Source organism: Diachasma alloeum, unplaced genomic scaffold (genome assembly GCF_001412515.2).
Source record: "Diachasma alloeum isolate Michigan unplaced genomic scaffold, Dall2.0 Dall_scaffold_00176, whole genome shotgun sequence".
NCBI classification, from domain to species: domain Eukaryota; kingdom Metazoa; phylum Arthropoda; class Insecta; order Hymenoptera; family Braconidae; genus Diachasma; species Diachasma alloeum.
The window spans coordinates 1,501,132-1,523,647 of NW_021680342.1; the positions used below are offsets into that span (position 1 = coordinate 1,501,132).

At 37.8% G+C, this 22,516-nt stretch overlaps 2 protein-coding genes across 5 annotated transcripts; one reads left to right on the forward strand and one right to left on the reverse strand.

The window, feature by feature from the left end:
• The first annotated feature begins 445 nt into the window (after positions 1 to 445).
• Positions 446 to 18,842, forward strand: LOC107036173 (zwei Ig domain protein zig-8). 2 transcript variants are annotated; one of them, XM_015253940.2, is made up of 7 exons: positions 446 to 1,592; positions 3,080 to 3,177; positions 4,692 to 4,882; positions 5,920 to 6,081; positions 6,236 to 6,370; positions 13,841 to 14,051; positions 15,437 to 18,842. In XM_015253940.2, the coding sequence occupies exons 2-7, from the start codon at positions 3,102 to 3,104 to the stop codon at positions 15,541 to 15,543; spliced, it is 882 nt and encodes a 293-aa protein (XP_015109426.1). In that variant the 5' UTR covers positions 446 to 1,592; positions 3,080 to 3,101; the 3' UTR covers positions 15,544 to 18,842. The 2 variants fall into 2 exon arrangements, with proteins under 2 accessions (XP_015109426.1, XP_015109434.1); XM_015253948.2 differs by having other exon boundaries at positions 446 to 1,359.
• Positions 18,342 to 22,453, reverse strand: LOC107036157 (sorting nexin-6). Of its 3 annotated transcripts, XM_015253919.2 has the most exons (10): positions 22,154 to 22,453; positions 21,963 to 22,013; positions 21,598 to 21,813; positions 21,389 to 21,510; positions 20,617 to 21,061; positions 19,770 to 19,952; positions 19,535 to 19,552; positions 19,219 to 19,282; positions 19,042 to 19,127; positions 18,342 to 18,955 (listed from the first exon to the last, which is right to left on the reverse strand). In XM_015253919.2, the coding sequence occupies exons 1-10, from the start codon at positions 22,157 to 22,159 to the stop codon at positions 18,905 to 18,907; spliced, it is 1,242 nt and encodes a 413-aa protein (XP_015109405.1). In that variant the 5' UTR covers positions 22,160 to 22,453; the 3' UTR covers positions 18,342 to 18,904. The 3 variants fall into 3 exon arrangements, with proteins under 3 accessions (XP_015109405.1, XP_015109396.1, XP_015109413.1); XM_015253910.1 differs by lacking the exon at positions 22,154 to 22,453 and having other exon boundaries at positions 21,963 to 22,147; XM_015253927.1 differs by lacking the exons at positions 19,535 to 19,552; positions 22,154 to 22,453 and having other exon boundaries at positions 21,963 to 22,147.
• Positions 22,454 to 22,516: the final 63 nt, after the last annotated feature.

Consider the following 22,516-nt stretch of genomic DNA (forward strand, 5'->3'; position numbering starts at 1 on the left):
AAATGCCGAATGAACAACACAGAGCAGACCGTCGGATGAACCAAAGTAAACTCTACTAAAGAATTCCCAGCTGGTTGAACATCACCGTTGGATTTTAGTTCCCCCCCCCCCTCGTCTCACTCTCTCTTGCCATCATCTGCCCCTTCCCGCGCCACTCTTCGACACCCCTCATCCCCTAACCACCGGGCGAATTCCAGGGATCAATGCGTTGGTGCGCCAAAACGCTTGCGCCATCATCCCCCCTCCCACCCCCCGTGGTATCAACATTTATTTCTCATCCCCCTTGATTCCCCTGCTCGCCATCTACATCGTCACCATCTCATCGTCCTTGTGTGTGCACAGACCTTTCTCGCGCCCCCTGTCGCGCCTCCACCCCTCGTCATTCCACCCTCTACCTTGTCTCCCACCAAACGCAATCGACAACCCTCGTCGTGCGCTGCTCACGAAAATTCTGAACCGCGTCTCGCGCCTGTGCAGGGGCATTTGGGGCCATAGCGAAGGAAAAGACTGTGATCCGGGTAAGGGACTCCTGGATAGGGCTGGTACCAACTGTAACCCCCATCATCATCATCATCTCTGGCAAATGAAAAAATAACCCCTCGTTTGCATTCCACGTTTCACGACTCATCGATGGCTCTGTTACTAGAGAACGAAAACCAAGCCAAGTGAAAACTCGAGTCACTGAAGGGAGAATAGTGAAGTGATTGTGACTTCCCTCGGTTCAATCACGGAAGTTGTTTTTTTTTTCAGTACTGAGTCCTCCGGTGCAAATGTTACTGTGGAATCGCGCGAGGTGGATGGGAATATAAAAGTGCATGTGCGACTGCAGGGTTATCATTAAAAACACGAGGTGTGAAACAACAGTGCGAGAATTTATCGGGGGATTCACGGGACACGGGACGCCGTGACGTGCTTCCTCTCGGTTATCATTATCACTCCTCCCCCAGTAGCTCGATGAAAATATTAAAATAATAAACAGGATAGGGGCCATTGATAAAACCACCCACCGAAGAAATAGTGTGTGACAAGTGCGACACAGATTTCCACTCTCCAGTGATGACGGTGTGTGGCTCCATGAAATTCAATTCAAGTGATTGAAAATAGCAATAAAAAAACGCCGAGGTGAATGTAAAAAAAGGAAAAATTGCGCGTCAAGTAGTGTGTCAAGTGTGCGCCCTGTTGTCAGGCGTTGGTACTCTACTCATCGAAGTGTTGGGGTTTTTTTCAAAAAAATCCCTCGGTACAACTGGAGTGGGATACGAGTGTCTGTGTGGGGTAGGTGGGGAGTAAAAAAGTCTAACCCAGGAGGAGGATAAAAAATCACGCTAAAAACATTTGACGTCGGTTGAGAGCGAAGAGGTAAAAAAAAAAAAACGAAGAGAGGAGGGGAAATGAATCCCCGAGTGGACTCCCTCGTTTGAGGGTTGACATTGTGCTTAACGTGTATGTGTGGATGCATTGAACCGTAAACCAAAACGCAGGAGAGTAAAGCGGGTGAAAAAAAGAAACAGATTAAGGCAACTCGTATACATTTGCCTGTACAATTAACCGGCGGTTAAGAGCGGCGTGTACCATCTAACGGCCCCTGACAAGTGAGTCGTTTCTGCCAATTGTTTCGATCGTTTCCCCCAAAATTCACAACCCCCTCTCCCCCCCCCCCTTCCGCCTCATCACAACACGACTCCCTCACACCCCTTATCGCCGAATATAATTCTTATCTATCGTGTACACGATATTCCAGCTCGATTCCTCGCACCATTATCTCTCCACCCCCTCGAAAACGTTGCACTTGCCGCTGAAACTAGGCTTGCACTAGCAATAACCCCCCTCGAAATCATGTACTCCAGTATTAATATGATTGCCCGATGGAATTAAGCTCCCACTCGTGGAGTATAAGTTTCAGTATTCCGAGGGGGTGGAGGGGGGCAAGGGAACGAGTTTAATCGGATCATTCTCGTGAGTCCAGCCATTACGATTTCACGGGGTTCACCGTTTCTCCCCCTGACTCCATGAGAAACTCTCCACTCACTTCCTCCCTCTCGCGCTCGCCGGCTTTTCGTGGAGTAAAATTTATTGACTCGGGTATGATTAACCGCAGTATCCTATGCATTTTGTTATATTCCAGGGGGAATGGGCCTTATCCCCCGTCGCCCGCCCTCATTTTCTTTTTGGGGTGGAATAAACCTCGTGTTTACGCACAGCTCTGTACACCACCTTCGCTATTCTGAAGTTAGATTAAATGACGTTCATGAATGTCACGTTTTGTCCTCAACTCTGACCCGAATTCAATCCACCTTGGGCGTTTATTTTTGATTTCCTAGCGGGTACAATCGATAGCCGGATCACCAGTCAACATTTGCGCTCTTGAGAAATGACATTAGTACCTGTCATAAGTTGTGGGGGAGGGTTCGACGAACCTCTCGTAAGTTATTGTATTGAATTTGATGAATGAGGAAATGAGGGAGTAGACCCACTGTCGAATTTTTGTCCTGGGTATAACTCGTGAGAGATGATTGAGTGGAACATATTGGCGGTTTGCGACTTGTGGGGGTTGAGGGGGCAGTGACATGTTCCATTGTGTTGTGTCCTTTCGTCCTAGCCACTGTTAGTTTACTCGAGGGGACTGCACGAGAATCGTTGAGTAACATACACGGAGAGAAATATTCAATAAAAATTACGTGTCTTTTCCGTAATTCCGGGGCGAAATGTGGTTGTAGGAAATTTTACGGAACTGCCACGGAATTTTTCCGGAGCGTTCCGTAATTTTTATCTGAGTCTCCTGTGAAAAATTACGATACCGCCACTTAAATTTTCTGAGTCGATTCCGTAATCGCTGAGTGAACTGAGAGTTCCGTAATTTTTATTGAACATTTCTGTCGGTGTAGCTCGGAGAAAAATCACAGTGTGCGGAGAATGTGTCTGTCTATCTCACGGGGGCAGATATTTATAGCGTAATAAATAAGAAAAATACTTGACCCGCTCTGGTGTAGTCCATCTATTGATATTCCTCGGCATTACGGTTTCCTGCATGTCTTGAGCATCATTGCAACTGCAGACTGTAATGATTTTTACCTTTCAGCGAACCCCAGTGCAACATCACAATGCGGGATCGTCTGTCGTGGTACATGGTATTTCTGATCCTACCGACGATATTATTAGCACGATCACTTGACAAAGGTATGATAGAATGTCGTATCACCTCTTTAGGTCTGTCAGAAGTTTTTCGAAATTTAAACGACCGCCCTGTGTTAATTTTTGATTTCATGAAGTTTAATTCAATTTGAGATAAAATCATGGCATTTCTTGTTGAGAGATCTCCGAGATTTCCAGGATTTTCGTCAGGAATTTGTAGAATTTCCAATGATATTCATGGTTTGTGGATCTAAAAATTTCATGGCATCAACGCTCCGCATGAAAAAAAATGTCGAGAGTCTATAAACCCTAAATATTTTTTCGTATATTTTTCCTCCTTTTCACAGACACGGGAATGTATCGCAGAAAAATCTAGCGAATTGGATAGCACATTCTACTGAATTTGCTATTGAACTTCTGTAGTAAATTCTATTAGTTTTTGGCTGATTGTATTGGAGTATTCCGCAGCTTTACTGCGCGTTTTCTTTCCCAGAGGGTGTCCCACAGAAACTATTTTATACAAAAAAATCAGAATCTCATCTTTCTACACAAATTTTTCTATTGAGAAATTTTCCATGGGAATTCCTCGACGAGAATCTTCTAAGGTTTTCCATACAGTTGTTTTTTTCTTTTCATTAAAAAAATCAAACAAAAAAACTTGAACAATTTGAGCTAAGGAATTTTCTATATAAAATATCTCAATAGAGTAAGTGGTGCAGAAGGGCGGAATTTAATTCGTTTTTCTATAGCGTATTTTCCATTGAACATTTCAATTGAAAGGAAACGGGTGGATAGGCTGCAAAAATTAATAGAAAGCTCCATAGATCTCCAACTGTTTTCTAGTGAATTTTGTACAATTTTTTCACTGAGAACAAAATTATTTTTGCTACATATTTATTTACTTGAGAGGAGTCATTCGCAGCAAATCGTCATTAGGCTTCAATTATGTCAATTATATTGCTCTAGAAGATGATCATGTTAGTTATGACCTTAAGTGAATTCGCTCAATAATTATGAACACTAAAAATTTATCGAAATTCTTTCCTCCAGAAAAAAAGAAATTTAGGAAAAATGAATAATCATTGGAGGAGTTTATTCAAGGTCACGTGCAACACAGTCATCCTCTAGGACAACCCGATTGTGATGATTGAAACCTAATCAGACTCTCCTAGGAATGACTCGATAGGAGAAATACAATTTTGAAAAAAAATAAATGCTTCTCTCAACTAGATGACTATTTAGCAAAAATAACTTTTCCCCTGTGTATGTGTAGTTAAATACTTACGCATATTTTCAGTCAAAAACATATGGAATCTTCATGAAAAATGGTCTTTTGTAAAAAATCTCAAGACTTTTTACTCGAAATTTCAAAAACACTTTTCCAACAGTAAATCATCGATCCTATTTTGCCTTTTACCTTTCCCGTACCCTCGACATTCTCAAAAGAGAATATATATACTATGCATGATATTTTCATTCCAATTTTGTTCCCTAGGATTAACATCGACTCAAATCGAATTGAAATGAGTAATATGAATAATTGGAAAATAATTTTAAAGATCGTCGTGTGCCCTACAACATCCCCTCAGACTGGCGAGCACTATGGTACAATAATCTCGATGAACTACAGAGAGTCAATGAGGCCAATGAAAATAATACAGTCTCAAATGTCACTGTACAACTCGGTGGTACAGCATTCTTACATTGTAAATTAAGAAATTTGGCTGAGCGCTCCATCTCCGATGCCGAGGTAAAGAATAAATAAACACTGGGGAGTCTCTATTATTTCAAAAAATGTCTGTATTTTTGTATTGATTGAAGTGGTCCATCAGACTGTTATTTCAAGAGAGAGCTTTTTCATATTCAGTGCTCCAAGGGGTTCTCAGTTTCATTAATTCAAATGAAGAATACGGGAGAAGTTCAAGGTTCATTGTAAATTGAAAAATGATTCAATCATCTGTCGAAGATTAGCTCATTTCTATGACTGGGTTGTTGCATTATTTTTTTTATTCGATAAAATGATGAAATACGAAAATTGAATGAAAAATATTAGACGAGTATTTTTTTGTGCGGAGATATCACATAAAATCAACGCGGAGAACAAAGTTGAGGAAAAATGACTGAAAAGTCAAGTAATCGTAGAGCGAAATTTCATTCCAGCCCCTCCAGGCTTTATATTGAAGGAAAAATGCAAGACGAATGGTGAATTTTTTCTGTTTGCTCAAAAAAATGACTGAAAGTTAGGTAAAGTGTTCTAAAGTGGTGAAGTTTCTCTGGAATTTCGTAAAAAATTACGCTAACGAAGGCACACACGGAAAATTTACTGTACAGGGAGCCGCAATTTTTGAAAGAATCGTAACATCTCCAATTTGAGTCCATTTTATTGAGTTACATTTTGCTCGAGGATTGCCTTTTGAATTATAAATTTGTCTGAAAGCTCCCGAGTAATTTTTGCTCACCTTTCCACACCATGAATGAATTACAGTCGATGACTTATCGATGTTTCATTATTCATTGAAATGAAAAAATACCTGTCCTATATTTTCCAGTCAATTCTCATATCCATCAATAAACAAAATCATGCAAAATCCCAATAAAAAAAGACATTTCTGTATAAACAATCTATCATTGGATATAAAGTACTTTCTCATATCCAACGATAGAAAAAAAAATCGCGCAGAGCCCCAATTATCATAATAACCAAATAGAAATGAGAGAACACCATTGTCCAAACAGTTTCGAAACTCAGAAACAAGTGTGAACATTACTTCATTTAAACACACACAGATATCCTGGATACGTCGACGTGATTGGCACGTATTGACGAGCTCATTGTTCACGTATACGAATGACGAGCGATTCCAGGCGCTTCATTCGGAGGGCTCGGACGGCTGGACGCTGCAAATCAAATACGTACAAGAACGAGACAATGGAACATACGAGTGTCAGGTAATTGTCATTAGATGTATAAAAAAAAACACCTTTTGTTTCAATGAAAACAAGAAACAAAAGGTACAGCGAACGGACAGGCGCATCCGGTTTATGAAGCACTTGAAAATTTCTAACAATGGGAAACATTTTTTTTTTCAACTTTTATGTGCAGGTATCGAGAAGTACAGGGATAATATCACACTTTGTGAATCTGAATGTCGTGATACCAGAGGCGTTTATACTAGGGAGTGAAGAACACCACGTCGACGTGGGCTCGATAATAAGCTTGGTGTGCATAATTGAAAAGGTAAGAGTAATATTTACAGTATTCCTGCGAAATGATATTCCCGATTTGAACATAAAAGACTGAGGTCAATTTTGACATTTGATATTTTGCCGTTGGCCGGATGATCAATCCTTGTAAATTCGGTGTTTAATTCTGGGGATTGGGAAGTAAAATTAATGGGCCATTTAGTATTCACTTGTCCTAGACGAAATTAACCGAAGGTACATATAGATTAGGTATTCCTCAATTAACTGTAAGCGCTGCTAAATATGGAAGATGGGTCGTCATTCTGTTGCTTCCGAAGGGGAATTTCGAAGGTGTTCTGAACAACGACAGCAAATGTTGAGAATTCATTACTTACTAGTGAGACCGATACCTGCATATTCAGGGGAATAAATGTGCCCGATTTAAACAACGGAATCTTATTATTGGCTCTTGATAAATGAATACGAGTAATCGCTGTTACTTCAGGGGACTGGAAACTCAAATTTATGGGCAATCAGTATCACTCGCCTCGGACAAAATTAACGAAAGTTACTAGAATTGAATATTACACAATTGACTGTAAGTACTGCTGAAAATGGAAGATGGGTTTTCATTCTGCTGCATCCGAAGGGGAATTTCAAAAGTTTTCATGAACAATGACAGCAGTCGAAACTATAATATTGAGAATTCATTGCTTATTAATGAGAACGATGCTTGCAGTATTTACGGGAATAAATGTGCCCGATTTAAATATAACGAAATCCTATTATTAGTTCTTGATAAATGAAGATGATTAATCGTTGTTAATTCAGTGCTTAATTCAGTGGATTAGAAGCTTATATTTAGGGGCAATTGAATATCGGTCTCCCTTGATAAAATCAACTTGCATTCAAATAAAACTTACAGCTGAAAATCCATGACTCATTAGTGAGACTAATACACTCAGAAAAATAAATAATTATGTAATTCTGCCAATTTGTATCATATAAATATAAATAAATTCTTGTCTGAAACATATTTGATTAGCAGAATTATATTTTGTTTCTCCGTGCACTTTCAGTATTTTGGGGGATAGGTGTGTGCCATTCAAGCATAAGAGAACGAGGACAATTTCAAAATTTGATATCCTGTCAATCACTTGATTCGATCTTATTCTTAGTTCTCGTCGAACGGAGATGAGTAATCGCTATTGATTCAGTGTTTGATTCAGTGCATTAGGTACGGCAATTCATCGACAATTGAATGCCTCTTGCAAGGAGGGAGAATGGCAAATGCATGGGAAACGTCTCATTTTGCTCTGCTCTTCCTTAACAAACTCAACTGAAGTTTCATATGAATTGAATATCTCTGAAGCGAACGCGTTGCGAAGCGTTGCTGAATATTGAAGTTGGGTTGTTATTCTGCTGTATCTCGAGGGGAATTTCGAAAATTTCCCTGAATAGTGAAAACCGTCGAAATTTTAATGCATATGTGCAGTATTTCTGAGAACAGATGTGCCTGATTCAATCATAAAGAAACGAGGACAATTTCATAATTTGATATCCTGCCATTTATTCGCTTGAGATAACTAATCCTGGTTAATTCAATTCACTAGGAAAACGGGCCAAAACAGATTGACAAATGCACGTAAAACGTCGATTCACCTCTTTCCAAATTTCCTTTAACAAAATTAACTGACCTTTCATACCTGTTTTTCAACCAATTGTCAGCGTTATTACATTACACTGAAGATGGGTTTTTATTCTGTTGCATCCATTGAGTAATTACGATGAATGCCCATTAAGTATTAAAATACTCATAAAGAAGCGAGGACAATTTCATAATTTGATATCCTACCATTTATTTGATTCTACGTTATTCTCTGTTCTTGATAAATGGAGATGATCAATCGTAATTAATCCACTGTATTATGTATGATAATTCATCGACAATTTAATGCCACTGGCCGTAATAAAAGACCGAGAAATTCCCGTAAATCGTTGACTCATTTTGTTCCATTCCCTCAAAAAATGATGTGAAGTTTCATATCTCTGGATCAATAATCAGCATTACAGAATATTGAAGATGGGTTGTTATTCTGTTGCACCTTAAGTGGAATTACGAAAATTTCCCTGCACAGTGAAAACCGCCGAAATTTTAATGCTGACAATCCATTACTCATTGGTGAGACTAATATTTGGAGTATTTCTGACAACAAATGGGTCTGATTCAATCATAAAGAAGCGAGGACAATTTCATAATTTGATATCCTACCATTTATTTGATTCTACGTTATTCTCTGTTCTTGATAAATGGAGATGATCAATCGTAATTAATTCACTGTATTATGTAAGTTAATTCATCGACAACTTAATAACCACTGGCCGTAAAAAAAGAGTCGGAAATTCACGTAAATCGTCGACTCATTTTGTTCCATTCCCTCAAAAAATGATCTGAAGTTTTACATCTCTTGATCAATAATCAGCATCACAGAATACTGAAGATGAGTTGTTATTCTGTTGCATCCAAAGAAACATTACAAAAATTTGCATTAATAAATAGAGCAGTCGCAAATATAATGATATTTTCAGTATCTCTGTGAATAGATATGACCGATTCAATCACAAGGGTCACGAGTCAAAAATGTTGACATTTCAAATCCTGCCATTTACTTAATTCCATATTATTCTTAGTTTTGAGCGAATGAACATCTCCAACCGTTATTAATACAGCGTTTAATCCAGTACATTGGAGACTGGAATTTATGGACAATTTGATGTCACTAAGATATTCGATTATGCACATCAAGAGTCGTAAATGGATGCTTCAGATTATCAATTGCTCGTCTCGCTTCGAGCCCCCACACAGACGATATTCAGGATAACAGTGTCTCGCAGACATGTAATGCATGACTGTATGACAAGTCAATCAAATGTCACAAGGGAGAAAGATACCATCAAAATGTTACAGGTCAATTAACACCGTTAGATCTCGAATCGATTCGCTTCTTGCGAAGTTTCAAGGTGGATAGATGTAGACAGGTACCCAGCGAGACTCAATCAAACACTTGAGTTGTTTCTGTAGGACGCGTCAAGTACGTGAAGGAAGTTGTTCCCATTATATCGATCGTTTATTCGGAAAGACAAAGTTCAGGTTTCGGTGNGGAAGGGCGAGATATACAGTTCATTATTAATCAGCTTAAGGTTACGTCCGCCTTCCTAATGATTCTAGCTGTAAATGTAGAATGGTCTTACAGTTGGAGGGATCTTGCAGGATGACAAGTTCACTCGAATTATTAAAAGCGTTGATAACGCGGATGAGGGGTATCTCGGAGTGATTTGAAATTTCATAGCAACTTGATTTATTCCAAAAATACGAACTCCGTTGAGCCATTACGGGAACAAGTGCAGCAATAACTCACGGCTTACTTGTCCAGTCATGAAGTTACCTCGCAGATACATGTGGTCCCGGGGCAAGAGTAACACGAGGCTTTCATATTCACGAAACCATAAATTTCATTCTTGAACAGATGGAAAATAGTAAGGTCACACTGGAATAGTCTAAAAGATGGTGTCCATTGAGGAAATAATAGATGCGATCTTCTGTAAAATACATGGAGAGAAATCTTCAGTAAAAATTACGGAGCAATCCGCAAGGGGGAATCGTTTTCCGGCAATTTTTATAGGAATAGAAGAGAAGAAATCTGAAACATTCAGTGAATTTTCAGGTTCATCACCGAACAAAGTACGAAATTGTCACGTAATTTTTCCCGAAGAAGTAAAATCTTACAGAAACTTGCCGACTTATTGTGCCTCCAAAATCAAAAATTCTTGAACGTTCAACAATTTTTATGAAGCTGGTGAGTTATGTCTACGTTCCGTTCCGTAAAATTTCCCAATCATTGGGGAAAAATTACGGAACGACTTGTTGTCCCCACAGCAGTGAGTCTGGTTAATTTTTACGGCACAAATCGTAGAATTTACGTGGCGATTCGTACAATTTCCGTTCCGACTCACACTTTTTATTAAATTTTATTTCGCTCCGAAGCGTAATTTTCACGTTTTTTTCTGGTAATTTTCATTGAATTTTTCTCTCCGTGTATCAAAAAACTCGACTTTACCACTCGAAACTTTCGTGGCAGTTGATCGATGAATATTGAGGATGGTGGGGCCAGTACTTTTATCAGATGGAAAGTGGAGCAGGAAAGGGGTCTCTCTCGGTCTGATTAAACTAATTGGAATTTTCACGGCGTCTCTCCCCCGCCTCCTACACGCCACATCTGGAATCAATTTTATGATACTATTTTGTGAAAATAGGGGACACTTGGGGCTGGATCATTTGTCCCAGGTTTTAATGTTATTTGGTAAATAGATGCGGGGGAAAATTCAACATGCGTGACAGAATAATTCATATTTCATTGTGAAGCGCAAACATTCTGAGATTGAAGCCATTGAAAATAATTTATTTGTCTCAAGGAAATATGGTTGACATATTAGGAAATTTTCCCCTCGGTGTATTTCATAAATTAAAAAATGCGGCATAACTGGGGGCGGGGAGCTTATCATGGGCTTTGTGACAATCCAAAAAACCGCCTGACGTAATATTTGAATGCTCCTATATGCAGACAGTTAAACGAACCAGTGATAATTTCATTATTTTATTAAAATCACAAATGAGAAATTTACATCAGAGATAATATCCTGCAGATATTACAACAATATACTATCAGAGAGGGAATTCAGTTAAATCATCATCCCTTGGTTAAACGTCAGTTAAGCCCCCCACCCTCCCATTCTCCTGAATTACGAAGTTATCCCAGCAGATGCACAGTACAATAACGAAAGAACCCGAGCGTTTCATATTCATCATGAAATAATTCACCCTCCACAACAAAAGACCAGAAGTAGAGTGTAGGGAAACTGTATTCCAATAAAGTCGGCACACCGTCTATGCAATATTTGTTGTCAACGGGAAACAAAAATTGTCTCGTTGGATTATGTTACACACTGCTAAGCATTGAGCAAGCACGTAAAACTATTGCAGCTGTAGCCAACGAATTTATAACTAATACTGCAAAACCACCGGTGGCAATCAAAACTTCCTGGTAACTCGTAATAATCGCTCAACGACATACACTGACAGTTGGCGGTCGGGGAATATTGAAGATGGGTTGTTATTCTGTTGCATTCAGAGGGGAATTTCAAAGTTTTCGAGAATTATTAGAGCAGTAAAAAATATAATGCTGAATATTTTTTATTAAAATTGAAGAATTAAATCGGATTTTAGGTTAAATTATTTATGTTTTTCTTTATTTAGGTCGAAAATTTGCAATTCTTGAGTTTTTATTGTCAACAAATGTGGGAATTTTCAATTAGTTGTGAAAATTCGTAATCATATTCACGTGAAATCTGAATGGCTTATTGGAAATAAGTTGTTATTCTGTTGCATGACGAGGGGAATTTCGAGAATTTTCGTGAATTGTGGTATCTGTAAGAACCACAACGTCGAATATTTGTAAAAACTGAATTGGATTTCACATTATTAAATTTTTTATTTATTTTGAGAATTTGGGATACTTGGGTCCTGTAATTTTCAACAAATATTGACATTGTTAAATTTGTTGTAAATATTCATCGTCATTCATTCAACTACAATCTGAATAAATTGACGGTTTAAAGTGATAGGCTTTTGAATTTCGAATTTTTATGATATAAAAACAGTAAAAAATATAATATAGAAAATTTATCAGAAATTCGTGGAGAATTTAACAATGTGACGGGCAGTTGTCAATGAAATTTCTGATTTATCGTGAAAATTTGAGTTTTCCTTAAACAACTGAAAATTGATCAGCCAATCCAACGGGAATCCGAACCAATTGGGGATTTAAGACAATAGTCTTCATCATGTCCGTCTATCGGGCATCTTACCATGTCGCATTCCATGTTGGATATATCACCGAGTTTTTAAAAGATCAAAAGTTTCCGATTTGGAACATGAAGTGAGTTTTAATGTGAATTGAATATTCCCCTATCACCGCCCACAGTTAGCTGGGGAATATCGGCTGTTATTGCGTTGCGTCCAAAGGGGAATTCCGACAATTTTCGTGATCTATTAAACCGTTAAAAACTATAACGTTGAACATTTATGAAAATCGAAAGGGATTGCATCCGAATCGTTTATGCAATTGGCGATTTACTTTGACCATTTTCCCGTCCGAATTTCAGCCAATGGAATTGCATCATCTGCCGTTATTTTGTATGGCCTATACGGTATTCAACTGATTGTTCCTCTATCCCCCTTGTCATATTATACGTGAATATTCGGGATCATTGAGGGTTTCTTTCAATAACTATGCGAAAATCCACTTTCGTTTTGAACTGAAATCTGAATCAATTCGCGATTTAGGACATCATGCGAATCTCGATCGTTATCGAGCCGATTTTCGCCTTGGATTCTCATCGGGCTGACTAAAAATCATATGATCATTTGATAATCAAATTGAGTAATGTTTCATATGAATTTTTTATTCCCCTATCAACGCCGACGATTGGCTCGGGGATATTGCAGATGGGTTGTTACTCTATTACATCCAGCGGGCATTTTCGAGAGTTTCGCAAAATATTGAACCAGTGTAACCTACACTGTTGAAAATTAATTAAAATTGAATTGGACTGGAGGATAAATTGTGTATGAAATTTCTCTTTCATGTCGGAAATTGAGTCTCTCCATTTTCTGATAAAACGAAAATTTTCAAATTCGTTTAGAGAATCAATCACCGTACAATTACCAACACTTCGAGGCAGGAAAATGATTTAAGATGTAACAATACCCCTTGCACGTGTTGAATTGTCTAATCTTCCTCGTGTCCACAGTTATAAATTTTTGGAAACCAAAGAACTTCAATCACTCCATTACTATATTTCGCGGTGCCTGAAGTTTCTAGCTTTCCAAAACTTAATAACTATGGACACGAGAACAATTCCAAAATTCAACATATGAAGGGGTACCCTTATCGCTCAAGTTGATCTGGCTCTCAGCTGAGTTGTCGAGGAGTATCTCCGAGTCTCAGGGAGATATCGAAATTTTTGTATTGGCCTTCTTCGTAGCTCTTAATTTGCCCCACAAAAATCGAAACTGCAGTGTATCAACAATGAAAAAAAAGCTGAAGATATTGCGTTGCAGCTGAATGACCCTAACAAGTACCTGAACACGATCTCAATTCTCTCATCGATAGCCCCATTATCAACCGAAAAGTCCGGACTCACCCGAGCATAAATCACAGATATTGGCGCACGCCGGTTAATTCTCCGGCATTCCTAATTAACGCCAAACTCGCCCTAATAATTACCCCCTTCCCATTCCCTGCTGCCAATTAATTAGCCGCATTACAAGTGTCAATACCAACGATTCAACGCTTCAAAAGAAAAATTAATCCCCGTGCCCCCAATGATGACAGCCCTCTGAATGCCCATCAGTGAATGATATTTCCCCAAAATGTGTCTCATAAACCTCTCCTGGTATTCACAGAGTCCAACGCCGCCGCAATATGTATTCTGGTATCACAATAACCGGATGATAAACTACGATACTGCGCGCGCTACAGTCAATTTACTGACTGAGCCAGGACCAACTCAGAGTCGACTCACAATTCGCCAAGCGGTTGAATCGGATACGGGAAATTACACGTGCAGTGCTTCAAATACAAAGTCAGCTTCAATCTACGTCTTTGTGACAGAAGGCAAGTTCCTCAATTCTATATTTGTTTTGTCGTGTTTAATTAATTACCGTCAGGGTGACGGAATGACGTCACGTTTTAGAATTCGTCTGGTCAGAAGGGAAATGAACGTGATGTGACGATCATGTGACGTCAATTTTTCTCATGTCAATTTCAGTTGTACTTTTCCCTGGTATTGTGACAGACAGTCATTAATTTTCATCACTTCTGCGTAAAGTGAGATTTTTCGCACGTTACGCGTGCACAAAATCCGACTTTCCACACTTTGTGACGAAGAATAGGGTTCGACACTCGAGGGAAAAGTGTTCTGTCACCCTCGGGAGGGTAGCACTCGCCTTCGGCGAGCTATACTAGGGGAAAAACGAACAAGTTCTCAAACAAGTCTTGTTTGGGCCAACAAAATCGTTAGTTGAGAATTACCAAAAAATAATTGGTTGGTTCGAATTTGAAAGTCTCAAAAATTAATAATTACTCTGCTTTCAACAGTAACGAAATATTTGGCTCAAAAGGCGCACGGAGAGATATTCAGGAAAAATTACGGAACTCACAATTCGCTCACCGATTACGGAATCGACTCAGAACATTTAAGTGACGGTATCGTAATTTTTCACAGGAGATGCAGATAAGAATTACGGAACGCGCTGGAAAAATTCCGTGACAGTTCCGTAAAATTTTCACATTTCGCTCCGTAATTACGGAAACGATACGTAATTTTTATTGGATATTTCTCTCCGTGCGCGTGGCGTTATGACAAAATATACTATTTCGAAATTTCAAATTAGCTTCTCAATTTTATGACAGTTTTTGTGACATACATCCTATGAGACCGTCACATGCCATCTAAATAGCAGTGACAATGTCAAAAAACGACTGCCACGAATTTGCCATATGACGAAAAAAACTGGAAGTCATTTGCAATTCCTAAATGTCAGACAGCAAATTGTTTATAATATTCACAATGTTGTCCTATGGCCAGAGGCTGTCATATTCCCGTCCGTCTCACGACGATCTCACGACGTGACCGCTCAGCGACATGTCACGCCATTTTTTCGCATCCCCAATTGCACCTGAACATCCCAATTCAATTAATTATAATCAACAGTTCACTTATAAACTCTCATCAAACTCGATACAAACTTCTCGCATGAGTTGACACCGTAATTGATAATTATTTTGGCCGAGCTGAATTTAAATTTTATTGAGAATCATGCAGATGTAGCTTTTTAATCTGATCAATTTATCGTCTGCGTCGGACACTTCAAGCGCTCACGCTCGATTGAGCGACAATTGACATTGAATACTGATTGTCACGTGTCATTTTTTTCAGCGTGTATACCCATCTCCCTATTAACTTTCTTTATTTATTGTTAATTGTTTTTATTCCACAGGCGATAAAATGGCGGCAATTCAACGCCGTAAAACGTCCAGCGGAGAGAGGACATCGGGTAGTTTGATACTGGCGCTCATTGTCACTGGCGCTGTTTTAGTGCGATAAGCATTTTCATTCGAATAAAAACAGAAAAACCACACACAATGTCCATTACTGTCATTTATTCGTTTTTTTGATCATAAATAACTTTACAGATAATTCCCAAATATCGAATCCACGATTCTGTCATTTTTTTCATTGATTTAACGAACATGAGAAATGATAACAACAAAATTGTTCAGTCGTTTTTTGTAGGACTCTTGACAGAAAATAATTGAGTGCTCCGTGTTTAATTGGTGAATATTTCGCGGAACGAAGGAACACGGAAATTTATGTAAATAAATATTTCAATACAAATTGGACACCATTGTCATCGATTTTTTCCATGAGAATTTCAGGATGAAAACATTTTCAGATGTAGTTTTGGCTTTCGGTCCATATTTCATTGCAGGATGTTAAGACATATGGGGGTAACGATTCACAAAGGATTTGACGACTGTCACTGGGTCCTAGTTGTTGGCCTTTAGAGTGGGGGGGATAAAAAAAATTTCAGTGTTGTGAATTTTTCAATGCAATAAGATTTATGGGTCGAGGGTGCGAGGAGTGGGCCACTGAGCGAATAAGCCAGTCGACAGCATTAAAAATATCCGAGGGTCGGGTTTTTAATGATTAAACAGATTGGAATACGCGGCTGTCGATCAATGTCGACATCGTCAATTAATTTTTTATCGCTACCCCACCTCCTTTTCACCGTTTCTAGTGAATTAAACGAGTATTAAATTTGATGGGAAACATTATTTACAAGGGCAATGCTGCCCACTTGATCATTACTGAATGTTTTATGGAATTATTTACATGACGATTCGAGCAGTGATTTTTTATTATTGTACAGTTTAATTTTATCTGTGGCGACCCTCAGTAAATTTCAAATGCCCAAGGATAAAACGTGAATTGCGAGGGGAATGGCGCTCGGCACATGAAAACAGAGAAATTTATTCACGTGGAACAATGATTAATTAATGATAGTACTCGAGTTAATAATAAGAATTTTAGCAATTCATAATGCCGAGCATACCGGGGGAATTATGGATTTACTGCGGGATTACCGGAAATTATCAGAGTGGCTTCCACTGAATTTTTAAAAATCTCCCGAAAATTTTAATGCTGACAATGAGAGTTTATTTATCATTTGACAGTTCGTTTTGGAACTTCAAGTATCACAAAGTCAGATCCGTCTCCAAGTGTATAATAATTTTAAATATAAAAAATTGGGGGGAAAATTCCTATTGAGAGAGAAGAAAAAACAATTTAATGTTAAGTACTTCAAGTGAGATATAAACGTGATTATTGAGTGAAAAAGATGGGAGGATTGGATCAACTTTTATCAGCTCGATTGAGAGAGTAATGGGGACTACGAAGAAATGAACAATACACTGACCCAGTAAAGAATAGTTTTTTTTGCTTAAGAAACATCCGCTTCCGTTCACATCATTCCATTCTATGTATGTCTTATATACTATGGGTATTTCAGGGGTAAGAAATTTTATTATAAGAAAAATGGATGAGAAATGAGAAATGAGAAATGGAGGGATGACAAATGGGCCAGCGAGAAATGAGAAAATGCAATTAATATTTGAAGTTGTAAATTTTAACGAATTCTTATCGTTTTAAGATGTTTTTTTACATAATTATTGTTAATGATTATTATTTAGAGCGTCAGGGTTTGGAAGATATTAAAAAGACACGGTATATGATTAAGAAAGTGAGGGACAAAATTTAAATGCGAAAAATATGGGACTCAACGATTGTTGTATAGAAACAGAATAAAAGTGGAGTTATCTTGTTATGTTTTAATCTTGATAATTGAATTTACTGAAAGTACAAGAGAGGATGCAAATCGTCTATCATCGAGGCAATATAAATTATTTATCACAGAGAGAACTGATTTCAACAAATTGTACATAAATCATACAGAGAAAAAATTTAATGAAAAATTCCTAAACAACTGATGCATTGCGCAATAAAAGCTTTATTCGGAGTTGGGAGAAGTTGATTCGATACTGAATTTGACTGACGAAGTTTCAATATCGAAGGATCACGGAGGATCATGAGTTTTTTCGTAAAAATGTAAAAAGAAAAACAAAGAACGCTTAGGGGTGCATTTGGAAATTGCTATGGGCACGAATTTCGTCTTCAATACACAGAATAAATCCATTTCATCTTCCAGTTTTAATTTCCAGATACTGCTGAGTGGCTCTTTGTACTTAGACAAATATTTGATTTCCAATTTTTCATCGAAAATTACTCCGATAAATTTTTTTGGAAAAAAATGAAAAGCATCACAAATTATGGAAGAAAAAATTGCAATTATTGAATTTAAAGACAATTGCAGAGTGTACAGGCGTTTGGGTTTATCGTTCTCTCGTGATATACTCGGCCGCCTGTGCACAATTATATGTAGAATATACATAGAATCTGTTAATAATAAGAGAAAAGAAAAATGATGAGTAATTGGCACCTGTCGAGAAATAATGTCCAGTGGCATAACTTGGTTATTCTAGTGAGAAAATAAATGAAGGTAATTGAGCAAATGTCCTGAGACGTTCTTTTAAAGACTGGGTGGAAAATATATGGTATAATTATGGTGGAATTTCAGATTAATTCTCAAAGAAATAAACATCCTTACAAAACTTAAAAGAAAAGAAAAGCGAAAAAAAACATTTCTCAGTATATGTCTGCAATCATGTATGATAGAAAAAAAAACCATTCAATTCAATAAAAATGTACGAAATCGAGATAAAAATCATCAATTCACCTCACCCATTCACTCCTCCCATTAGCAGTAAAATTAAAAAAGCCATTAGTTCATATTCTACCATTGGTCTTTATTACAATACAGCAGTAGATTCGAATGATTTACATAACATATATTTATATATATTCTCTCTATCAATAATATAAAGAGACCTAGTTAAAAAAAAAAGAATAACATAATGATATAATAGGATGAAGAATAATCTTAAACACTATACAGATTTTATCTTAGAACGTCATAGTGGAATTATTTTTTTCATACAAACTGGTATCAATAATGCAAAAGAGGAGATTACGTTCTTGACAATTGTTTAATCCTCATAATGAAATGGTACTTTCGTTATCAAAGCACTTTACAGCTAGTTGTACCAGCAAAATTGTTTTTATCAACTATATTCTTCTCCTTCGTTCGTTAGAAATTCTATTTTGTAAAAAAGTCGCTTTGCACCTACAAATCCCTTCATCATTTCGGCATTATTCTAATCATAGATGATGATTGCCAGTAACAGAAAAATATATTTTACATATTGTATTGAATAAACGCACCTCTCCCCGTTCTCTCCATCGCCTTTATCTCCGTTTATCCTATTGATGGGATTATTTGAGAATTGAATCACTCTTCCCGAAGGAAGAGGAGACACTTCTTGAGCATTTCAGCGTGAGCCTGGGTGGTGAAAATAGATTTTTTAAAATAATCAAACATTAATCGAGTGGCGATCGATCGTTAGCCAAAATTTCTAAATTTATTACCTTGGCATGTTTAATTTCCAATTCAGTTAGCTCAATTAAATTTTTACGAAAGGCAGCTATTCTCCTCGTCATGAAATCCGTCAGCTCTACCAATTCAGACAAAATGGGGGTGGATATTATTTTCAGTAAAATCAATATGATAGCGTTTTAAAATTCACTGACAAAGTGGTGACAAACCTTCTTTTCCCTTTTCTGACATCTGCTCAAATTTCTCACAAGCCTCAGTTTGTGCTTTCTCAGCCTAAATTTAAAACAAACGATATCAATTCAATTATATTTATTGAGTGACATGCAAATTTTCATATTCCAATAATGCATATTCAATTAAATTATGCATGCAGTGTCTATTGATCATGGATAATAAACGGCAGGACGAATGAATTAGTGTATCGTAATAGCATTAGCATAATGTGGCATTTATATCCACAAAGTGCAATTGGTGATAGTTTCTTGATTTTTTATAACAATAACTAAAAAATAATAACGCACACACCTCTGCAACCTCCAGTGCCTGAAGGAGCCGGAACAAATTCGATTAATAAATTTACAGTATTAATTATTATTACGCTATTAAGTACAATTATTGAATAGTAAATTCAACTCTCTTATTGCAGAATGTCATGTTAGTGCGATGAGTCATGCACGACAAACAAAGTTTTTATTAATATATTATTTACACTCGGAATGAATTTTTTTAATGTGGAGGATATTTTATAATTGAAACTTACCGCATGAACATCCTTGTTACGAGCTCGAGCTTTCTCCAGAGTGCGATTCGCAGTTTCGTAAGTGTGGAGAGCCTTCAATCTTCTGAAGAGCAGTCGTTTGGCCGCTGCTGTGTCTCGCATATAATAACGAAGAGTATCTGATAATTTGAGATCCTCATCGGAGGCCACACGACCCTCTATTTTCTGCAGAAATAAATTCAAAAGTTTGCAATTAATAAATCCTCAAAGGTAATGAATTAGTCGAGGATGGGCAAAATGGACATTTTTGATTTGTTTTAAAATATTCATAACTCAAAACTGGGAGGGAAACCACCGAGTCCTATTTGTCCCAACAAAATCGTTAGTTGATAATTAATACTTAATATTCAAACATGAATAATTTAATAATCTCTAATTATCGAATGGCCGAAATGACAAACTACTATCCCTCGTTTCATATAAAACGAGTATTTATCGGGAGCAACATACGTATGGGAGCATCGAATAGCCAAGAAGTAGTGCTAGAAATGACATTTCTTGCTTGCACAGAGAATAATATTTTTTTGAAAAGACTAAATCTACTTTTCTACTAAAAGTTTTCAATCTCGGCACAAGCTTCGCATCTTTGACACAAAAAAATTCTTTTTTCACAAGTAAGACTTATTTGAGAATACTGCTATTTTTCTCTCAGTGGAGAATAAATTCATCAATTGACCTCAGATTTGACTCGTCACAAAGACGAGGAATTGTACTTTACGACAAAAAAATCCCGGTTCATTAAACCATTTCAGTGAGCTATTAACAGTTGAAAAAAAGTAAAAAGTATCCATATTATACTTCAACTAATTAAATAAGATAAAATACTGACGCGTAATTTCTCAAAGGTCTCCGCAATTTTAGTGAGAAATCTCTCGAGTTTTCCGGAATCAGTGGTCGCTAATTGCAGTAAATTCGTTGAAATTTTTATGTAGGAGTCGGCCACGTCCTTGTGCTCCATCGTTTGACGATCGGATCGAGTGGTCGCCTCCTTCAGATTGCTATGGTACTGCTGGAGGAATGTCATTTCTTGGTCGAAGAAGTCGTTGACGTCCTTGACGGTGGCTGACAGGTAATATTCGTCGGTCGTCTTTGAGAAGGATTTTACGAGTCCCCCGAACATTTCGATCCGATTTTTTCCACGAACGCAGAGGTCTTGATCGTACTCGAGGAATACTCGGAGATTGTGATCGTTTCGAAAGACCGGGTGGTGGGCCAGTCTCGTTAGGAACATTTCGTGCATGGCCACGGTTTTCTTAAATGTCGCCAGATATTCCCTGGTCAGGAATGGAGGAATTTATGAGAATAATGAAGGAGTGACTATTCTACTCTGAATCATTGAGGCAATTTGGCATCGAGTGATGAAATTGTTCATTAATTTCGTGGATAAAAGGTTGTAAAGGGAAATTTCAGAAAATTTTTCTGCCTCTAAACATTTTTTTGTAATTTACGATGTTATTTATTTGCATGGATTGCAGTGACCAAAATTTCCAACAAAAAGCATCCCTGGGGACTTCTAAAATCCCTCGTCATTGAAACAAACTCCCATACAACAACATTTGACAAGTCGTCAATCGTCCTGTTGAGTTAAAGTCAAAACTTACGCTTCAAGCTCTTGCTTCATCTTCGTGAATTCTTCTCTCGTCATGGTGCCCTCGCCCTCTCCGAGTTTCTGGAGTTTCTCACGAGAAGCATCGAAGTCCGGCCTCGGAGGACACGGAGGAATCTGCAAGCAAAAATAAAAATGTAAAAACAGGTACCCTGACATTTCCCTCGTCCACGATTTATCTCCCATTTTTAACGGACGACTTACGATATATCCAGCATACTCCTCGTTCTCCTCAAACCTATCATGCAGCCAGACAAACTCCTCATGCTGTCTAACAACCAGAAACTCGGATTTTTGGAATTCTGGTAAAGTGGTCTTCGTATGCACCGTAAATTTGACTTTATCCTTTTCACTCAGTGCGTCTGATATATCCACCTGCAGTGACTTGTCTGACAGGTCAATATTATCCGCTTGAATAACCTAAAAGTAAACATGGGAATGGATAACCGTATCACCGCAAATGATAAATGCAATTCACCCCGATAAATAAAAGGGGCCTCGCAATTTATTCTAATGGAGCTAGATAATGGCCCTCTAATTGACAAAACACTTGGAATAAATTTACCAACCTTTTTCGGCGGTGCACTGTTGAGAATATCAGCATTATCACATATACCGTCCTGCAACATGTTCGATTGAGTAAAAAACCAGAGAAATTGACGAATCTACCCCCGAAAATTGATGCAACTCCCAGAACTAAGAGTCAATGTGGAAAATAGAATGACCGGCCTGATACGAAGTGATAACAAGTTCCACCTACCATCATGGCGTCTAACAGCGTCTCGGTTGACACACGGTGTCTGGCAGTGTTTGATAATCCCACGTAATAGATAAATCTGCGAAACAAATCCCCCAGAAACGACTAATGGAACTCCTCGATCCAACTTCATTCGACTACTTCGTGCTATTTATTGATGATCTTTGATTAGTTATGAAAATCACGACATTTTACGGTGAAAAAGCCAGCGGTATAATGCACTTTTGATAAATCAGCTGTATCCGGATGCAACTGCGTCACGTAGGCGTTGACGTCAACACTTTGACTGCAGCGGCAGACACTTGTCATTTCAAAAGAGAAAGGAATGTGATTTTTTGAAATCGAGATGTGCAAATTGGCACACGT

Excerpts from the sequence above, each read along its gene's own strand:
- LOC107036173 (XM_015253940.2), top strand. The coding sequence starts at position 3,102 with ATGCGGGATCGTCTGTCGTGGTACATGGTATTTCTGATCCTACCGACG. Across the intron at positions 3,178-4,691 it reads AGCACGATCACTTGACAAAG|ATCGTCGTGTGCCCTACAAC; the intron begins GTATGATAGAAT and ends ATAATTTTAAAG. Across the intron at positions 14,052-15,436 it reads CTACGTCTTTGTGACAGAAG|GCGATAAAATGGCGGCAATT; the intron begins GCAAGTTCCTCA and ends TTTATTCCACAG.
- LOC107036157 (XM_015253910.1), bottom strand. The coding sequence starts at position 22,022 with ATGTTGCAGGACGGTATATGTGATAATGCTGATATTCTCAACAGTGCA. Across the intron at positions 21,062-21,388 it reads ATGAAGCAAGAGCTTGAAGC|GGAATATCTGGCGACATTTA; the intron begins GTAAGTTTTGAC and ends ATTCCTGACCAG. Across the intron at positions 19,128-19,218 it reads GTCAGAAAAGGGAAAAGAAG|AGCTGACGGATTTCATGACG; the intron begins GTTTGTCACCAC and ends CTGAATTGGTAG.